The sequence below is a fragment of the Rhinatrema bivittatum genome, chromosome 4 (genome assembly GCF_901001135.1).
Source record: "Rhinatrema bivittatum chromosome 4, aRhiBiv1.1, whole genome shotgun sequence".
Lineage (NCBI taxonomy): Eukaryota > Metazoa > Chordata > Amphibia > Gymnophiona > Rhinatrematidae > Rhinatrema > Rhinatrema bivittatum.
In genome coordinates this window covers 405,780,727-405,801,008 of record NC_042618.1, presented here as the reverse complement: position 1 = coordinate 405,801,008, position 20,282 = coordinate 405,780,727, and the positions used below count along the sequence as shown (strand labels likewise).

General features: G+C 42.8%; 1 protein-coding gene across 1 annotated transcript in view; it reads left to right on the top strand.

Moving 5' to 3' along the window:
* Nucleotides 1–689: 689 nt before the first annotated feature.
* Nucleotides 690–20,282, top strand: part of EIF4E3 (eukaryotic translation initiation factor 4E family member 3) — a 75,295-nt gene continuing 55,702 nt past the window's right edge. Inside the window, exon 1 of the mRNA XM_029601089.1 lies at nt 690–1,139. Coding sequence (XP_029456949.1) covers nt 931–1,139 — 209 coding nt within the window. The 5' untranslated portion in view covers nt 690–930. The remainder of the gene's footprint in view (nt 1,140–20,282) is intronic.

Below are 20,282 nucleotides of genomic sequence, written 5' to 3'. Positions count from 1 at the left end.
TTCTGCCACATTTTCTTGGTCTCTGATTACATCATTTGGTACTTCAGGATAATGCCCACAGAATAGTTGCTTGGTACTAACATTTCTATTAGCAATGCCATTCTTGTGCTTTTCTTCTTTACCAGAATGCAGAGCCAGTGCTTCCATTAGGAAAGCTAGACTGTTACCTAGTGTGCCAACATTTTGGGGGCAACAAAATCCTGCCAGTGAGAGGTCTAGAGGGGTGTTGTATTAGAGTCCATACCATCAAAGAAGTGAGTGGTGTGCTGGAGTCCCTGCTGCCAGTAGTTAAGTTTGGGAGCGGAGTGATTGACCAAAGGTTTGCCTAAGGTGCCAAAAATACTTGCACCGGCCAGGCTACAATGTCCAGTTTTCTTGCATCAAGCTTTTCATTGGATGGACTAGGAATGTTCTGATCACAATTTCTCCATTCTCTACAGTTTTCTTAGGGTTGTGATCCCATGTCACCTTCTTATGCCTTTCTATATGCAGCCTTTTGACATCAGCACGTCACACCTACCGAAGAGTTTTACATTTCTAGAACCTATATTTATCTTTTTCTGTCTTTCTTTTCTATGTTGACTGTGAACTATCTTGTCCATGGTTCACTGTCCTGTGCTGCAATTATCAGTCTCTCAGATTTAACTGCGCCTCTGCTTAGCGTTAATATAGGCACGGTGTCTGCATTAGCTTCCTATCCAGACTTCCATGGGTGCTTTTCGGGTGTCTGACGTCAACCGCAACCCCAGCCTTTGTCAACGCGCCTCCTCGGCCTCTCACAGTGACGTAGATCAGCAGTGCCAGTCGGCCGGGTGACGCAACCGGTGACTCAGCAGCAGAGGTGGGAGGGGGGTTTGTGCCCGCATCGTACTGCCGGCTTCTTCTGCTGCTGTTTTCCCTCTCAGCCGAGCGGGTTTCAGGAAGTGAAAGATGGCGCTCCCTGCCGACCCCGAGTTGCCGCTGAAGGCGGGCGCCGAACCGGGTGGCCCCAGCAGCCGGAGGAGGAAGAGGGGAGAGCCAGAGGATGAGGAGCGGGGCATCCACATCAACCACAAGGAGCTGGACAACAGCATCGCCGCCAGCCGCGTCTCGGAGCCCGGCATCCCACTCCACTCACCCTGGACTTTCTGGCTGGACAGGTAAAAGAGCCGGCGCGGGCTGCAGCCCCCGGGAATGCGCTATGTGGGCCTTGGTTGGTGCAAGGGCCCTGCTCCTATGGGCCGCCGGGAGTAGCCCTGAAAGGTCCTGGGCTTTTCCGTGTTAGGCCTCTGCTTCTGGTGGATATCGCGGGGATTAAGAAGGATTTTTGTACTTCTCAGGGGAAGAGATCATCCGACCAGGCCCAGCCAAGCCCTCCAGAAATGAGGGGCAAGGAGTAATCTGGTAAAAACAAGTTATTAGTTTGATATTTTAAAAAAGAGGCACCTAGGAGGGGAAAACTAGGATAGAGACATGCAAAGGAGGTTGAGGTGGAGCAAGGGGTCGAACTTCTATAATGGGAGTGGTTAGGAGGACATTGCAAAATTTAAATGTGAACTTTTCAGAAATTAAAAGCAGTAATTGGAGTCTTAAGAATTTCGGTTTAAATTGGTAGCTGAAATATTTAATAACTACCTTCATTACAAATGCTACTGTTTTAAGAGCTTTTACATCAAGGGAAGAGTTCATACAGAGGAAGGAACCTGAACAAGTGCATGGATTATCCATTTAAAACTATGTTGCAGCTATGAGTGTTGCCTATAAGTTCGTTATATATAGATAGAAACATGTATTTGCTTTCAACCACCTGTCTGATTCCTCAAAGAGATCTACTCTGGAAGTATTTCTTTGTCATAGGGCCCTTCTGAAATATAGCACTGGGGAACATAATTTTCATTGAGTTAGATCTGAACCTTGTTTTTGTCTAACTTTTGATATCTGAATCCAAAAATGACCCCAGTTTTTCTCTATCACGTCAACTTTTTAAGGTACAGGATATCCCTCCCTTTGTCCCAAAAATCATAAAAAATTTACATACAAATGAAATAATTACCTGAATATACTGTTTATTTAGTTATTTTATTCATACAAAGGCTATATATTACTGTAAGTCAAACTGTACAAGTAGTAAAGTTCTGCTACCAAACATACATACTAAGGTAAAAATTTACGCTTATAGCTTTTCTGGCAGTGTTCAGTCTGTGGACAATCTTGCCTGATGCTCCAACAATAGTCAGCCATGCTTGTTCCAAGCACATGTTCCAATTTACTCCTCCACAAATGTTCATGTCTGGGGATTGTTTTTACTTCTAAACTGTGGCCCCAGGGAAGTCTTTTCCTATTTCTGGTCCCACAGCCCTGCGGCTTTGGAAAGAGTGCATGCCAAGAGTTCACAAGCTCCCCTCTGGCTGCTGAGCTACCTGCATAATTTCTGATGTTTGAGCATAGGTGATTCTATGCTTGTAAGTATCTAGGTACCTTAGTGGATGATGGGGTGCACATATGCCATGCCTACATACCACACCATTTAAGAACATAAGAAATTGCCATGCTGGGTCAGACCAAGGGTCCATCAAGCCCAGCATCCTGTTTCCAACAGAGGCCAAAACCAGGCCACAAGAACCTGGCAATTACCCAAACACTAAGAAGATCCCATGCTACTGATGCAATTAAGAGCAGTGGCTATTCCCTAAGTAAAATTGATTAATAGCCATTAATGGACTTCTCCTCCAAGAACTTATCCAAACCTTTTTTGAACCCAGCTACACTAACTGCACTAACCACATCCTCTGGCAACAAATTCCAGAGCTTTATTGTGCGTTGAGTGAAAAAGAATTTTCTCCGATTAGTCTTAAATGTGCTACTTGCTAACTTCATGGAATGCCCCCTAGTCCTTCTATTATTCGAAAGTGAAAATAACAGAGTCACATCTACTCGTTCAAGACCTCTCATGATCTTAAAGACCTCTATCATATCCCCCCTCAGCCGTCTCTTCTCCAAGCTGAACAGCCCTAATCTCTTCAGCCTTTTTTCATAGGGAAGCTGTTCCATCCCCTTTATCATTTTGGTTGCCCTTCTCTGTACCTTCTCCATCACAACTATATCTTTTTTAAGATGCGGCGACCAGAATTGTACACAGAATTCAAGGTGTGTTCACCATGGAGCGATATAGAGGCATTATGACATTTTCCGTTCTATTAACCATTCCCTTCCTAATAATTCCTAACATTCTATTTGCTGCTTTGACTGCTGCAGCACACTGAGCTGACGATTTTAAAGTATTATCCGCTATGATGCCTAGATCTTTTTCCTGGGTGGTAGCTCCTAATATGGAACCTAACATCGTGTAACTACAGCAACGGTTATTTTTCCCTATATGCAACATCTTACACTTGTCCACATTAAATTTCATCTGCCATTTGGATGCCCTCTGCTTGCATAAGTATTCAAACCCTGTGCACAGATGAAAGAGTGTCCTAACAATTGGCTTACAATTGTCCTCTAACCTGAGAATCATTAAAAAAAAAAAAAAACCCTGTCAGCTTTTCTGCATAAAAGACCCCTAAATCCAGTACCATTGGTCAGACTGAATTTGAAGGAAAGCTGTGAAAATGAAGACTAAAGAGCATTCTAAGGAAAGTAACGATAAAGTTATAGACATGCACAAGATAATAAAAGGCTACAAAATACTGGCTTCGTGGTACATGTGGGCAACGACGACATAGGAAAATGTGAGAGAGAGGTTCTGGAAGCTCAATTTAAGATTTTAAGTAGAAAGCTGAAATCCAGAATCTCCAGGGCCTCAAACAAAACCATGCAAAATTTTTCACCTGCATCTCTGTTGGTTCAAGTGCTAGAAGCAGCTGAATGAAGGTCATCCTTAAGAGTACTGTGCTCCGTGCAACACAAAACAGCCACTTTGTCCTGGCACTGCAGCCAAATAACCCCAGTTAGGGGCCTGAAATTTTGGGGATAATTATAGCCTCTGGTGCTAAGTACCTATGCAAAGTTTGGAACCTAACATGAGCTTGCCATCTTTTTTATGGGCCAGCAAAGTACATGAAAAATTTTACCAAAGAAATTTAAGGCCTAATTTTTCTCCTCATTGCTCCTGATGTAGACATCTATTCAAGTCATAACTGGATCAGGAGTCGGGCCAATGACGTATATCTAGGATTTTCACTAGGAGACTTTGCAGCCAACTGCAAGCAAAGATATAGTTACATAAAGAGATATCACCTTTTTATGTAAATTTTCACCATTTTTTTGGGTGCAAATATCTCTACTGTATAGTTTTTGTTTTGTGTGTTAATTTTTTTTCTTTCTTATGTCATTTGAAAGAGCACCTCTCTTGATACAGAAGTCACCCTGTTTAGTCTTGGACCCAGCCTTGCTTTGGTCAGAATTATAGTCCCAAAGGCAATCATCATTTGCATGCGTGAATACACTATGGGGCAGATTTTAAAAAAGTAAGCGCACCCGGCGCAAAAGAGTACGCCGGATTTTAATAGATACACACATATCTTTTAAAATCCGGGCTCAGCGTGTGCAAGGCTGTGCAACATCGGCAGCCTGCGCGCACCAAGCCACGCAGCCCGCCTCCGTTCCCTCCGAGGCCGCTCCAAAATCGGAGCGGCCTCGGAGGGAACTTTTTCTGCCTCCCCCTATCTAAACCCCCCACCTACCTTTATTATAAAAGTTACGCCTGCTGGCCCGGGAGCAGTTTCGGAGGCCTCGGCCACGCCCCTGAAACGCCCCCGGGTTGGAACCACGCCTGCGGCCCTCCCCCCTCCCAGGAAAGCCTCGGGGCTTGCGCGCACCACCGAGCCTATTCAACATAGGCTCGGCACGCTCAGGGGGAGCTTGGGGCAGGTTTTCGGGGGGTAAGCGCATATCTTACATGCGTACCCCTTTGAAAATCTGCCCTTATGTTAAAAAGAGCTATCTTTGGCACCCATCTGTGAAACAGGCAAATGAGCTAGAGATATGAAATTTTACAATGCAGCTCAGGTTACAACACTTTTTTTTTTTTTAGTTTTTGACACATTTGTTTAGACACATTTTCATAAATTAGTCATCAAATTCAGTGCAAAACTTTGTATGCTGATTTGTTACCTTGCATGGGTCAGTGGTGGCTGAGCTATTGACAGCCCCATTGCCTAATGGCTACTCTAGACAGCCAGACAAGTTTCTAGCCACAGGTTTCCAAGCTTTTATTTAAGCACAAAAGAAGAATACATACGAGAATTGCTTAAACTGGAGATTTCACAAAAACTCGCTTAGTCTTTTTTTCCTGCCCTGTACATGCTTTTGAGTGTCCCAAAGTGGCTTGTGAATACATTTATTTATTTTTATTTAATAATTTTTATATACCGACTTTTCATGCGAGCATATCAAATCGGTTTACAGTAGTTAGCAATTAATCATTTAAAATGATTTGCATTTCCAAAGAAGAAAGAAGTAAATCCATAGTTTAAGTGTTTTATTGTTCTTATTTTGTGCTTAAAAACCCCCACTAAATAAATAGATAAATACATTATTTCATAATATAATTAACCTAACAAACTAAATAATATGCTAAATAATCAAAATTTAAACACTTAGGGTAGAGATAGTATAATAAAAATATACATTACCTTGGTATTAAATCAGAAGTGTTAGATAATTAACAGCTCTTGGTAGGCTTGTTTAAAAAGCCAAGTTTTAATCCCCTTTTTAAAAAATTTGATGTCAGCTTCTAGTCGTAATTCCTGCGGGATGGAGTTCCATAGGAGTCCAGCAATAGAGAGAGATCTTTCTCTTACATTATTTAGGTGGGCAACTTTGGGAGAAGGAATTGGTAGCATCCCTGTTCCGGTTGATCTTGGTGGTTCTTGAGGGAGTGTGGAAGTGAAGTGAAGAGGTTAGCCATTCAATTTTTTCATTGTAGAGGATTTTGTGTATTAGTGATAAGATTTTATGCTGGGCCCTGTATTTGACCAGCAGCCAATGAAGTTCTTTTAATATTGGGGTGATATGTTCAGATCAGTAGTCTAATCTTGATAAGACAAGTGTCTGTAAGACAGTTCTAAAGTCTTTAGGGAATAGGAGGGGTTTTAATCTTTTTGAGTATGTTTAATTTGAAGTAACTATCACTTATGATTTTTTTTAATGCAGGATTTCATGGAGAATTCGCAATCTATAAGAATCCCTAGATCTCATACTTCTAGGGAGATGGGGTAGTTTTTGGCTGCTTCTTGAATTTCAAGCTCTTTTGTCTTGCTTAATTTAAGGGAGATATATAGGATTTCAGTTTTTTTAATATTTAGGGAAAGATTCATTTGGGTTAATACATTTTCAATGGTGAATTGGTATATGTCCCAGAGCTTTAGAGTTTGGTCAATGGACTTTTGGATCGGCATTAAAATTTGAACATCATCGGCATAGATACAATGTGTTAGACCGAGGCCTGATAGAATTTTGCATAAAGGGAGCAAATAGATATTAAATAGTATAGAGCAGGGGTCGGGAACCCATGGCTCGCGAGCCAGATATGGCTCTTTTGAGGGCTGCATCTGGCTCGCAGACAAGTGTCGCCATACTTCGCGGTTCCCCGCTGACCCAGCTGCTCCCCGGTCCTCCGCCGCCCGGGCTTAAAATGCTGTCAGCCCAGGCGGAACGCGGCAGGACAGCTGGAGTCAGCGGCACCGGCGTGCTCTCTTCTCCTCCTCCCCCCTCCCCCCCCCCCCGCGGCCCGGAAGAGGAAGTGGAGAGCATCGGGTGCCTGCGCGGGAAGAAGAGACCACACTAGCGTGGTCTCTTCTTCCGCGCAGGCACCCGATGCTCACCACTTCCTCTTCCGGGCCGCGGGGGGGGAGGAGAAGAGAGCACGCCGACTGGAGTCATCCGGGTGCCTGCGCGGGAGTCATCGGGTGTCAGCCGGGTGCCAGCGCTGGAGTCATCGGGTGCCTGCGCGGGAAGACCCGCGCAGGCACCCGATGCTCTCCACTTCCTCTTCCGGGCCGCGGGAAGAAGAGAGCACGCCGGTGCTCTCTTCTTCCCGCGGCCCGGAAGAGGAAGTGGAGAGCATCGGGTGCCTGCGCGGGAAGACCCGCGCAGGCACGCTAGTGTCCGGGAAGAAGACTGCAGCGCGGCTCGGAGGAAAATGAAAATCTTCAACCGCGGCCGATGGGACTCCGCCTTCGCCTCCGCGAGGGCTGAAAATGAAGGAGGTTAGCGTTGGGAGGTGGCTGCTGCTGCCGCGAGTTCCCGGGGGGGGGGGGGGGGAGAGAGAGAGTGAATGAGCGAGCAAGCATGTGTGTTTGAGATCCTGTGTGTGTGAGTGAGAGATTGCATGTATGTGAATGATTGAGAGCCTGTATATGTGAAAGAGAGTATGTCTGTGATTGAGATCCTGCCTGTGTGAGAGAGAGCATGAATGTAAGTTTACCATTGGGAACCTGTATGTGTAAGTTTGTAATTGAAAACCTGTTTGTTTGAAAGAGTATGTGTGTATGATTGAGATCCTTTGTGTGTGAGAGAGATCATGTGTATGTATGATTAAGAGCCTGTGTGTATAAGTAAGAGAGAGATCATGTGTGTCTGTGTCTGATTGACAGCTGGTTTAGGTGATGGAGCATGTGAGTATGTGATTGAGAGCCTGTGTTTAAATGAGAGAGAGAGACCATGTGTGTCTGTGTGATTGAGAGCTGATTTAGGTGAGGGAGCATGTGAGTATGTGATTGAGAGCCTGTGTTTAAATGAGAGAGAGAGACCATGTGTGTCTGTGTGATTGAGAGCTGATTTAGGTGAGGGAGCATGTGAGTATGTGATTGAGAGCCTGTGTGTAAATGAGAGAAAGAGAGGACATGTTTGTAAGCATGTGAATGAGAGTCTGTGTGTGAGAGAAAAAGACAGCATGTATTTATGTGATTGAAAGCCTGTGTGTGTGTGTGTAAGCGTGAAAAGATAGACAGCATGTGTGTAAATGTGTAATTAAGAGCCTATATAAGTGAGAGAGAAAAAACATTTGTATATGTGAGTGACTGAGAGCATGTGTGTATAGGTGTGTCATTGAGAGCCAGTGTGAGAGAGAGCGCTGGTATGTGACTGAGAGAGGAGAAAGTTCCAAGCAAACCACCCCACCTCCTGCTAATTCAGAACAATCTCAGGACACCTGGATATCAAACTTTCCCAGGTATGCAGAGCAAAAAAATTTTTGTATCCTTATTATTTTTCATTACTGGATCTTTGTGTCTGCTATTTTGAAATATTTTGTTGGTATCTGGAAATGTTTTATATGAGTTTTTAATTATTGGATATTCCACTCATCAGCTGTTTCGAAATATGTTCTTTTTGTTAGTACAGTTTTACTGCTGATGATTTTATATTTCTTGATTTGTTTTATAAGGATGTGTGATGTTTCTTTTTTCCTTTGTTACACTGCATACAGAGACTCTGGCTTGTTGCAGTTTCCAATTCAGTTTTTGTCTGCATGCTTCTTGTTATGCGTTTTGGTCTCTTTATTCTATGTTAGGTGAGGGACAGCACGTGATTCAGGTGAGGTTTTCTGCTGGCGTGTAGTTTCTGTGTAGGACTCTATAGCAGCCTGACTTGGTCCGTTTTCCTAATAGGAGATGTATTGGTGTCTTAAGGCCTGGTGTAATATTTTCAGAGACTTATTGTACTTTAAAAGTGTGATCTTACATAAAATGCACACATTTACTTGTATTTAGTTTTAAACATATTGTATGGCTCTCATGGAATTACATTTTAAAATATGTGGCGTTTATGGCTCTCTCAGCCAAAAAGGTTCCTGACCCCTGGTATAGAGGATAGAGAGGATCCTTGGGGCACTCCGAAGCTGAGATCGATAGGATGTGACTCTTTATCAAGAAATTTTACTTTGAAGGTTTTATTTGTTAGGTAAGAGCTAAAGCATTTGAGCGCTAAGTCTTTAATGCCTATTTCGTTTAGTCTATCAAGGAGGATATTATGGTTAACTGCATCAAAGGTTGCCGAGATGTCCAGTAAGATCAGGAAGTACTGCCTGCCTGATGAAATTGTTATGGGTGCATCAAGGGTAGCAATAATGTGCTCTTCTGGAACCCAACAGATGTCTCTAAGGGGTGGCCAGTAAAATGGCCTGGCAAGATCTTGGGGTACAAGAAATTGACTAAGACATCATGTTCCTCCGTTGAGAGCTCGCATATATGGCCAATGCACCAGGATTTATCATAGATGCCAGCTAAATACTGACCAGGTTGGAAGCTGGATACTTGAAGGGCAGGAAAATATTCACATTCATGTTCTCAAACACTTGCAGTGAATGAAGTGACATCATTCAAAACTTTGCAAATGCAATTTTTAGATACATCAATGGGCTTGAATTGATGATTTTCCCTTGTGCCAGCAACTGTATGACCTTTGCTAAAACTCTCATCCTGAACAGGTCTAATTGCTTCAATGTCCTCCTTTGGCAAAAAGAAAAATTTGATACCAGGGGCACAAAAAAAGCACAATGGTGTCATAGGCCAGGGCATTTTCCCAAAATCTCTGCCACACACACATTGCCATAGTTCCTTGTGAAGGTGATACTTTTGCATGTTCAGGCTTGCATGCAGTAAAGAACACAGCACAATAAAATGTTCATTTTGAAGGGAAATTAATGAAAGTATATCGAAGCAAGATGTCATAAGCTCAAGCATGGTAAGTACAACAAGCTTCGCCACACTGTACAATTTCACATCTCTAGCTCATTTGCGTGTTACGCAGCAGGGCGCCAAAGATGCCTCTCTTTAACATAGTACACCCACGCATGCAAATGTTGCATATTGTTGGGGCCTTAATTCTTTATTTTATAATTCTTTCTTTATTGGATTTTCAAGAAAGCTTAACAGCAATTCTTACATTATACATGCATAAATCAAGTAAATTGAATATAACAGCAAAAAACATAAGAAACAATTTCAAATATAAGAGATTCTGCTATATTCAAACCATATAACTTGGAGGCCTGTTAAAGATTTTTATTTATTTATTTTATTTTATTTATTTACGTTTTTTATATACCAACATTCAAGACGGAAGTCCCATCATGCTGGTTCACAAGAAACAGGGGTGCAATTACAATAAACTTTACAATTTGAACAATCGTGCAGAAAAGCAGTTACATGTAACAAGGAAATAAATAACTTGGAGAAAGAAGGAAAATGAAGATCAGATAATTATATATATATAATAACATTGTAAGAGGTGGCTATTAATGCTATTACTAGCGAAGTGTGTTGATTGATGGGAGTTAAATACTGTTAGAGTTAGGAAAGGCCTGCGTGAACAGCCACGTCTTAAGTCTTTTCTTGAATGTTGAGATGCTTGGTTCCATTCTAAGATCCGGGGGAATGGTGTTCCATAAATTTGGACCAGCTGTGGAGAAGGCACGATCTCTAAGTGTAATGTGTCTGGTTGTTTTGGCTGGAGGTACTTGCAGTGATCCTTTGTAAGCATCTCTTGTCGGTCTTGTAGAGTTGTGTAATTGGAGGGGGATATGGAGATCAATTGGGGCTAATTGATGGATGTTTTTAAAAATGGTGAGAATGGCCTTGTAGATTATTCTGAAGTGGATGGGCAGCCAGTGGAGGTGCATCAGGATAGGGGTTATGTGTTCTCTTCTTCTGGTGTTAGTGAGTATACGGGCGGAGGCATTTTGGACCATTTGCAGTGGTTTGGTGTGTGATGAAGGGAGACCAAGCAAGATGGTGTTACAATAGTCCAGCTTTGCGAAAATGATTGATTGTAGAATCGTTCTGAAGTCATGTGTGTGGAAGAGAGGTCGTATTCTTTTCAGCACTTGGAGCTTATAAAAGCAGTCTCTGGTGGTTTTATTGATACATCTTACATTTTCAAATAACAATTTATCAAGGAAGCAGGAGCACTAATTTATTATTATTGGCTCAACATTGGTGATACTTTGTTCTCTACCTTTGCTTGAGTTTTATCTGTCAAAAAATTCTCCAAATGTGAAGGTTGTGAAAAAATAAATTTTTTCCCCTGATAATTGATGCAGCATTTACTGGGGTACTTAAAAAAAAAAAAAAAAAAAAAGTAGCCCCCAGTTCCAATGCTGCATTTTTTAGGCCAAAAACTTCCTTCTCCTAACCTGTGTTGGTTTGGAGACATCAGGAAAAATAAAAACCTTCTGTCCACAAAACAATGTCTTTATTTTTAAAGAATTTTTCCATAATCATCTCCTTATCTCTCTCTAAGGCAAAAGAAATGAACAGGGTTGTTCTCTTGGTTATTAAATCTATTGATTCCTCCAAGAAGGTAGATACACCTGGGGAGTCTTCTACCTCTCTCCCTGGGGCAGTATCTAATTGGCGTGGGAAATAATAAATTTTCGAGATAGCTGGAACCTCTTCACATACTAAAATTTATCTTACATATTTCGAAAACATTTCTAAAGGTGACAATAATCTGGTGATAGGGAAGTTCACAATACGGAGATTTTTTATTCTCATAAAATTTTCCAAATTTTCCATATTTGCATGCAATATAACATTATCTACGTATGTAAATCTTCCATTTTTTTAACATTATCTACTTCTGTGGATAAATTAGACATAGTTGTTTCAATTCCATTTAACTTCTTGCCCTGTTCTTGTATTAAATTCTTATTACGATTTACAGTTGCACCTAAATATACATTCATCTTTTGCATGTTAGAGTCCAATTTGATCATCATCCTCCATATATCCCCCAACGTCACATTGTTTGTGTCAACGGTGTCTAACCTTGCACTTTCAATGTTAAATACTGGAGAATCCTCACCCATACCCTGTCTGTCTAAATCAGACTGGGAGGTTTCTGCAACATTCAGCGATTGAGAAAAATTATCCAAATCACTTACTCTTGCTTGATCTTGTAAATTGGTTTCTCCTCCTGATGTTCCGGGTGGGGGTTGTAGAGGTGTTGGGCCTGTGCCGGGACTCAGCGAGGCCTCATAAGAGTCTCTAATGCAGTCCCTTTGTGGCGAAATCCTACGTACGTGGGCATCCATCGGTCCTAGTCCATGTGAGGCTGGAGACGAGGTGACGAACTTCGCCTTCCTTTTACGCCCCATAAAACCTAATAATACTGAAAAAACAATCCCAGCTGATCCAAGCCGATCAAAGTCAATCTAAGTCACGCACGCCCCTTGGACGTGCGCGGCTTAGACGCTGCGCCGGCGGCTACGGTGCGCCGCTGTCTCGCGGGCTTTTCAGCTCGCGGTCTCCGGCCGATGACGTCAGGGGGCAGGGGTCCCGCAGGTGCAGGCGATCTCCACTCCTCACCGCTCCACTGTGCCGGGCAGGCTAGGTCGGCTCCCTCCTTCCTCGCAGGTCAGGCCCCGAACTCAACTCTGTCTCGCGGGCTTTTCAGCTCGCGGTCTCCGGCCGATGACGTCAGGGGGCAGGGGTCTCGCAGGTGCAGGCGATCTCCACTCCTCACCGCTCCACTGTGCCGGGCAGGCTGGTCGGCTCCCTCCTTCCTCGCAGGTCAGGCCCCGAACTCCACTCTGTCTCGTGGGCTTTTCAGCTCGCGGTCTCCGGCCGATGATGTCAGGGGGCAGGGGTCCCGCAGGTGCAGGCGATCTCCACTCCTCACCGCTCCACTGTGCCGGGCAGGCTAGGTCGGCTCCCTCCTTCCTCGCAGGTCAGGCCCCCTGGAGCCTTAATTCTGACCAAAGCAAGATTGGATCCAAAATGAAACAGGGTGACTTCTGTAGAAAAAAGATGCTCTTTCAAATGACATAAAAAGGAAAAGATTTAAAAACTACACAGATATTTGCACCTGAAAATTGGCAAAAATTTGCATAAAAAAGTGACAGTGTCTTTATGTAATTATATATTTGCTTCCAGTTGCCTGTAAAGCCTCTTAGTGCAAATCTTAAACTTATATGCCATGGGCCATGACTACTAGTCCAGTCACAGCCTGAATCAAAATATAGGTCAGGAGCAATGGAGTCAAAGTAGACCTTATATTTCTTTTGTAAAACTTTTCACATACTTTGGTGGCCCAAACTCACGTTATGTTCCAAACTTTGCACTGGGACTTACCACCAAGAGTTGTACTAATCCATAAAATTTCAGGCACCTGAGAGGAGGTGTCGGCCTGAGGCACCTGGACAAAATGCCATTTTAGGTTGTGCAGAGCATGGTACTCAGAGGTGACCTCCATTCAACTGCCTCTAGCTCTCCAACAAATGGAGATCCAGGTGAAAAATTTAGCAAGGTTTTGTTTGAGACCCTAGAGAACAGCGGTGTAAAATTTTGTTCGATTTGGATGAGGTTGAGTATGGAACCCTGTCCACTTGATATGGAATGAACCAGTAGCATTTTTCAGTTTTTAATTTTATTTTACAAAAAAAATACTGAGAAATAATGAATTACGACTGAAAATTTACTTTGAGCATACTGGTTTGCAGTAAACACACTGTCTGGAACAGTCTGTGTACGTGTCATTTGTAATCCATACAAATCTGACTTTTGAGGGGGTCAAATACTTTTGCAAGCCACAGTATATTTTGACCTATGTTTTTGTTTTGTTGCTGTATATTGTCATCTCTTTCATGCTACATTTGATATCTTTGTTTATTTTTAATTTTGTGTATTTGTTTAGCTGCTAGGCACAAGTATTTTTAATGGTATGTGTTAGAAGTGTTTGAAATAACACATGCCGTGATTGGACGATTGATATATGCATAACATTTTAAATGTGTGAATAGGTGTCCTTAATCATACTTTCTCCATCTTACCTACACCTGCTCTTTCACCCATTTTATGAGGAGGTCCATAATCTTGAAACCCATTCCTTTGTCACCTGGTAATTTTAACAATTAAAACCCAGTGAAAGCAATTTTTATGTTCTGCATTGTGATCTCCTTGTAACTACAACAAAAATGTGATACAGTAAGGAACATTATTTTTAGAAGAACACAGCGCTCTAAATGTAACTACTACCCTGAGGTCATTTCATAATCTAACAGCTGCTGCGTTTTCAGCTTCTACTGTCTAGATTTGCTTGTTTTAAAATGTTTTCTTAATCAGTAAATGGGCACATGTGGGCTAGATGTGTTTGGCACATGTGGCCTGTAAAGTTCTAGGCTACATGTTTGTTCTTTCAAAAAGAACAAAGATTAGGGGGCACATAATGAAGTTACTAGGTAATACATTTAAAACTAATAGGAGAAAATATTTCTTTTTTTACTCAACACAATTAAACTCTGAGATTTGTTGCTGAAGGATATGATGAAAGCTTAGGCATAGCTGGGTTTAAAAAAGGTTTGGACGAGTTCCTGGAAGAAAGGTCCATAATATTAAGGTGGAGTTGGGGAAATCTACTGCTTATCCCTGGGGAGGCAGCATGTAATCAACATTTTGGGATCCTGCCAGGTATTTGAGACCTGGATTGGCCATGGTTTGAAACAAGATACTGGGCTTGATGGGCTTTGGTCTGACTCAGTATGGTAAATCTTATGATTTGCATTTACCCATTGCACTGCACTCATTTTATAGACCTCTATCATATCTACCCTTGGCCGTTTCTTCTCTAGCCTTTCCTTATAGGGGAATTGTTCCATCCCCTTTTATTTCAGTCGCCCTCCTCTATACCTTTTCTAATAATGCTATTTCTTTTTTGAAATACGGTGACCAAAATTGCACACAATACGCCAGATGTGTTTTGGGATAGTGGGTCTGTGGAGGGGAGCCTAGAGGATACTGCTTTGTCTTGGAGTGGTAATCTTATGAGGAGAGCTGCCAGGGGAATACCAGCCTTGTGTCTGGGAGGGGTGGATCTCACCAGGGTAATGCCCTGGGGTATTCTAGGCTTGTCTTGCTACAAGCACACAGTGAGCCAATAACAAACCCTGTGGTTCAAACCACAAGACTGAAACCAGTGTAGAAGACAGAGGCAGTTAAGCACACTCTGGTCCTGTCTTTGGGGGAAGGAGGAATGGAAGCAAGCAGTCTTGGGGATGAACTATCAACTTAGGGGGAGGGTGGCAGGAGGTAGAAGAAAATTGCTTTTTCCATCAGTAAGCAGGGCTGAATTGCATATGATCTGTGGCTGACGTAATCAGGCAGCACTGAATAGAACTGTCTCTCCAGAGCCTTAAGCTCTACTGAGCGTGTGCGGAAGTTCCTACATGGGCATTGCCTCAGAGTCTCTCCAGTTTGTTTTTGTCCTTGCTTTGCATGGACTGTTTTCTCTGCCTCTCATCTTCTTTCTGCTTAATCAGTCTTCTGATTCTTCTACATCATCAAAAAGCAACTGGAGCAGATCCTTGAAAGCGACTTCTTCAAACTGAGATGACTCAGACTGGATGGCCAGCCAGGCATTGAGCTTGAAGTAGCTATAGTCCCTGGAGTTGGTCAGAAGGTCTACCAAGACAAAGCACTGAGACTCTTCAGTGCACTCGATGCAATCTGCCCCGTGCCTTCGGAGGAAAAAAAAAATCTAAGCAGCTTTGAGAAAAAACAGTTGCACAAGATTTGCCTGGACCTTTGAAACACTTGATGCATGGAGCAGCAAAGCCCTAAAAACAAAGTAATGCATCAATCTAACTGACGCATCGTGCATCCAACATCTGAATACAATATGCTCAGGGGGAATTGAAGCAAGTTGCACTTGATGCACAGTACGAATGCTCCGGTGTATAAAAAGCATGCTACATAGATGTAACCAAAAATAATACTCCTGGGGGAATTCTGCACACAAAAACTTAAAATTCTGCAAAATTCTATATATTTTATATTGGTCAAAATAACACACTTTACATGACAGTAACTATATTTTAAACTAATACAGAAAAACATTATTATTTATTTATAAACTTTTTTATGCCAGCATTAGTAGAAAAAAACATCATGTCGGTTCACGTTTTAACAATAGGAGTGAAAGTACATCATAACAAGGAATTAGGGAAAGGGACAACAATATAGTAAAGCACAGGAAGTACAGGTCAAACTGCAAGAGTAACAATACAAAAAATAACTGCAAGGGGTAACAAGATATCATCTTAAAGGTTGAGTTGGCTCTTAGTGTGGACTAAGAAGGTGACAAAAGGGATCGTACGTTCAGCTGGGAGGTGTCGAAGGTAGAAGACAAAAGGGGAAGGAGGAGAAGGGCTAATCCGGATAGGCCTGTTGAAACAGCCATGTTTTAAGTTTCTTTTTAAATTTGATTGGGCAAGCTTCTAGGCGGAGCACCGTGGGCAAGGAGTTCCATGTAGGGCCTGCAATGGATAAGGCACGGTCTCTGGTTGAGGAGAGGTGTGCTATATTTAGAGAAGGTACGTGCAGGGTTCCTTTATGGACCGATCTTGTGGGTCAAATGTTCTGCACGGGGCTGAAGGGTATATCAAGCCAGTGGGAATGGTGAGAATGCATGGATTTGTGTATGATAGTATTTTGTAGATTATTCTGGAGGAGATGGGGAGCCAGTGGAGGTCCTTAAGAATCGGGGTGATGTGGTCTGTTTTACGCCCGTTGGCGATGATTCTGGCAGATGCATTTTGCAACATTTGCAGAGGTTTTAATGTAGAGTAGGGGAGTCCTAAGAGGAGTGAATTACAGTAATCGGGTTTGGATTACTGTGTGGAAGTCTTGAGTGTATAGAAGGGGCTTGAGGTTTTTTTTAAGACATTAAGTTTGAAGAAGCCATCCTTGAGTATAGAGCTCACACATTTTTTCATGTTTAACTGATGGTCAAGCAGAACTCCAAGGTCTCTTACGAAAGGTTGATCTGAGATGGACTTGCAGGCAGGATCTATAGATAGTGGGGGTTTAGGGGAAGAGTGCAAGGAGATGAGGAGTTCAGTTTTATTAGTATTCAGGGCAAGGTGGAGATTGGTGAGCAGGGAATTTATGGATGTAAGGCAGGTTTCCCAATGCTTTAGCGCATCAGAGATGGAGGTGTGGATGGGGATGATGATTTGGACATCATCAGCTTAAAGAATTTAAGTTTGAGATCGGAGAGTAGATGGCATAGGGGCAGAAGGTAGATGTTGAAAAGAGTGGAGGAGAGGGAGGAGCCTTGTGGGACTCCTTGCTGCAGGGGGTGAGGGGTGGAAATTGTGTTGCCAATTTTGCCTGAGAATTTTCTATTGGATAAGTAGGATTTGAGCCATGAAAGTGCTAGGCTAGAGATACAGATGACTTCTAGGCGAGCAAGAAGGTGGTTATGACATATAGTGTCAAAGGCCGTGGAAATGTCTAGGAGGGCGAGGAGGTAGCTACGGCCCTGGTCCATTCCTATGAGGAGGTGGTCTGAAAGGGTGAGGAGGGATTCCGTATTGAAGTGTTTTCGGAAACCGAATTGTGAAACGTGGAGAATATTATGGTTTTCTAGGTAGTCCGTGAGCTGAGAGTTGACTACTCTTTCCATTATCTTGGCGATGAAAGGGAGGTTTGAGATGGGCCGGAAGTTTGCCGGGTCTCGTGGGTCAAGGGAGGGTTTCTTAAGAAGGGGTTTGACCACTGCATGTTCAAGCGTGTCAGGGACAGAGCCTGTGGATAGAGAACAGTTGATGATGTCAGCTATCGCTCTGGATATGGAGTTGGAGATGGAAAGGAGTGCTTTGGGGGGAATAGTATCGCTTGGGTGGGAAGCAAGTTTGAGCTTTTTGAGTATGGATTCTACTTCTTTGGAGGAGGTGAGGTCGAGGGAGACAAGGGCAGGGGTGGGAGGGCCAGGGTTTAAAGGAGGAGAGAGAGAGGAGTCGGGGAATCTAGACAGAAGATTCTTTATTTTATTGTGGAAGTAGAGTGCAAGTTCTTTGCACTTAGTGACGGCCTCAGATGCTGTCACTAAGTGTGAAGAACTTAAAGATACTTAAAGATGCAGAATTTTATTTAAAGATGCAGAATTTTTTAATATTTTGAGCAGAATTTCCGTAAAATTCACTGTAAGTGTTCCTTCCACTCGCTTTCCCTACTCCCCTGGCCACTTTGCCCTCTCAGGCCCCAATTCCTCCACCTGCCATTATCTCTCCCTTCCACCTCTAGGCTCAACCTCTTCCATTCTATCGATACTCCCAGAGTTTGACCCCATGCTCAGTACTGCCCCTCACACAGGCTCCCTCTGTCCCTCTCTCTAGTGCACATACACACACCCTCATACAGGCTCCCTCACTCTCTCTTGCACACACACACACATCCCCTCACACAGGGTCCCTCTCTTGCATAGTACACACCCACACAAGCTCCCTGTCTCTCTCCCGCACCTCTTCACACAAGCTCTCTCTCACATATACACAATTCCTTCACATAACCACGATCCCGTTTTCATACCCACCAGCTCCCAATCTCTCACACACACACACACATACTCCTTCACAATCTCCTCATATAGGCTCCCTCTCTCTGGCACCCGCTCGCTCTCACCTCCCCTGCTCGCTCTCTCACACACCCACACCTCTCTACATACATTCACTCTCACCGGGGCCTTCATCTTCGCTGCAAACGGCGCATGCTCTGCAGCATGCCAAGGTCTCCTCTGCCATGTTATGCGCAGAGTTTGGCATTTCTGTGCAGGGGGAAATCCTGCGCTCCACAGTAGCGCAGAATTCTCCCAGGACTAATAACACATTGAAAAAATCAGAAGATGCTAAAAAAAAAAAAAAGAGGCATTGAAGTTGCCAGTGCATGATACACCAGAGCACCCCTTGAAGTATAGTGCTTTGAAGATATTGCTAACAAAAACTAATTTGCATAAGAGATTACCTTCAGCACAAGCATTGATGCAAGTGTTAGCAGAGTCATAAGAATATAAGAAGGTTCCATCAAGCCTAGCATCCTGTTTCCATCAGTGACCAATCCAGGTTACAGTCACCTGGCAAGTACTCAAACATTAAATAGATAATTCCGTTGAAGCATTCCAGATTATTTCAGATGATGGTCTGAATCTCTCTCACAATATCACCATGATCTCTAACATTGAAAAAAATCTAAGGAAGAAGCCCAGCACTTCCCAGTATTTCCTATTTGACCAGTTGAACGTTATGGCACAGGAGATCTTAAAGGTATGAGCACTACATACACAATTGTTTGCAGCTTATAATGCTTCTCTAGCAGAAGCCAAGTTATATGTTCCCTCTCCCATCACCAGAGCTCTACCATTCTCTCAGCTTCTGAATCAAGGACTCTGCCTACAGACACCTGATCCTATATGCTCTAGTCTTCCCCTGACATCCAATCCTCCACCAATAACAGCACTTGAATCAGTTCTAGTATCAGAAGAGGATGCCCCTCCGCTAATGCCAGCCCAGAGATCCCAACAAGCCATGGAGCAAATAACGGACATATTATGAAGCATTTTTGCTTTTTTTCTTGCCGGAACCTTCCTTCCCACAGGCTTATCTCATCTTTCTGTTATCACATGAAAAAGTGATGGTAGTGGCGGAGCACTGGGCAACGTCTTCCTCTTCAAGTTGAAGACAATCCACATCTAGTGAAGGTCTAACTCGTATTTCAGTTCTATCAGCAGGAGTCAGTCCCCCTTATTCACTACAATCTTCTTAGTTTAGTCATCTTTCCCCAGAGGAGTCCCTTGGCAGCTCCAAAGGCATCCCTTCTAACCCACCTTCAGGACCACCAGATTACACTTCTCCACCAGAGGACATAACATACTTTACATTTGTGGAAAAGATGGGAACAGCTCTTAACATTGCACAGTACGCATGGACCCAAATCCAAGAGTAAGTCCTGGGAATATTAAAAATCCTAGACATTCTGTAAAAACAGGATCCTCTTTGTTTCGTCTGTATCAGGCTTCCTCAGATCAGACAGTGGAAACAATTTAAGCAATAGTAGCACCCTAAGAATTTGAAGGAACTTGTTCTTAAGAACCAATTGATTGATTGATGAATGAAGATTGACAGTCTTAATATTAAAAGTTGAAGAAATATTAGTGATACTGGAGTACGATGAATTGCACCATGGAACTCCTCAGTTGGAAAATATTGTTAATAGAGTTGTAAATTGATTGCTGTAGAAAATCCCCTGAAGAAGCCTGATACAGGTGAAACAGAGGATCCTGTTTTGTTGGGTTTGGATTTTCATGATAATTTTAGTATGTATGGTATGAGTGATTGTGTGAATGATGGAATATCGGGTATTAAATAGTTATCTTTTGTATGGGTTTTAAATGTTAAGAATTAATTTTGTAAGAATAAATTGATCTTTGTAAAATTTTGTATTAATAAATATACTAGTGTGAAATAAATTATATATTGTTTACTATGAAATGTTTAGTTTGAAGTGTTTCCTTAGGTTTTTTAAATT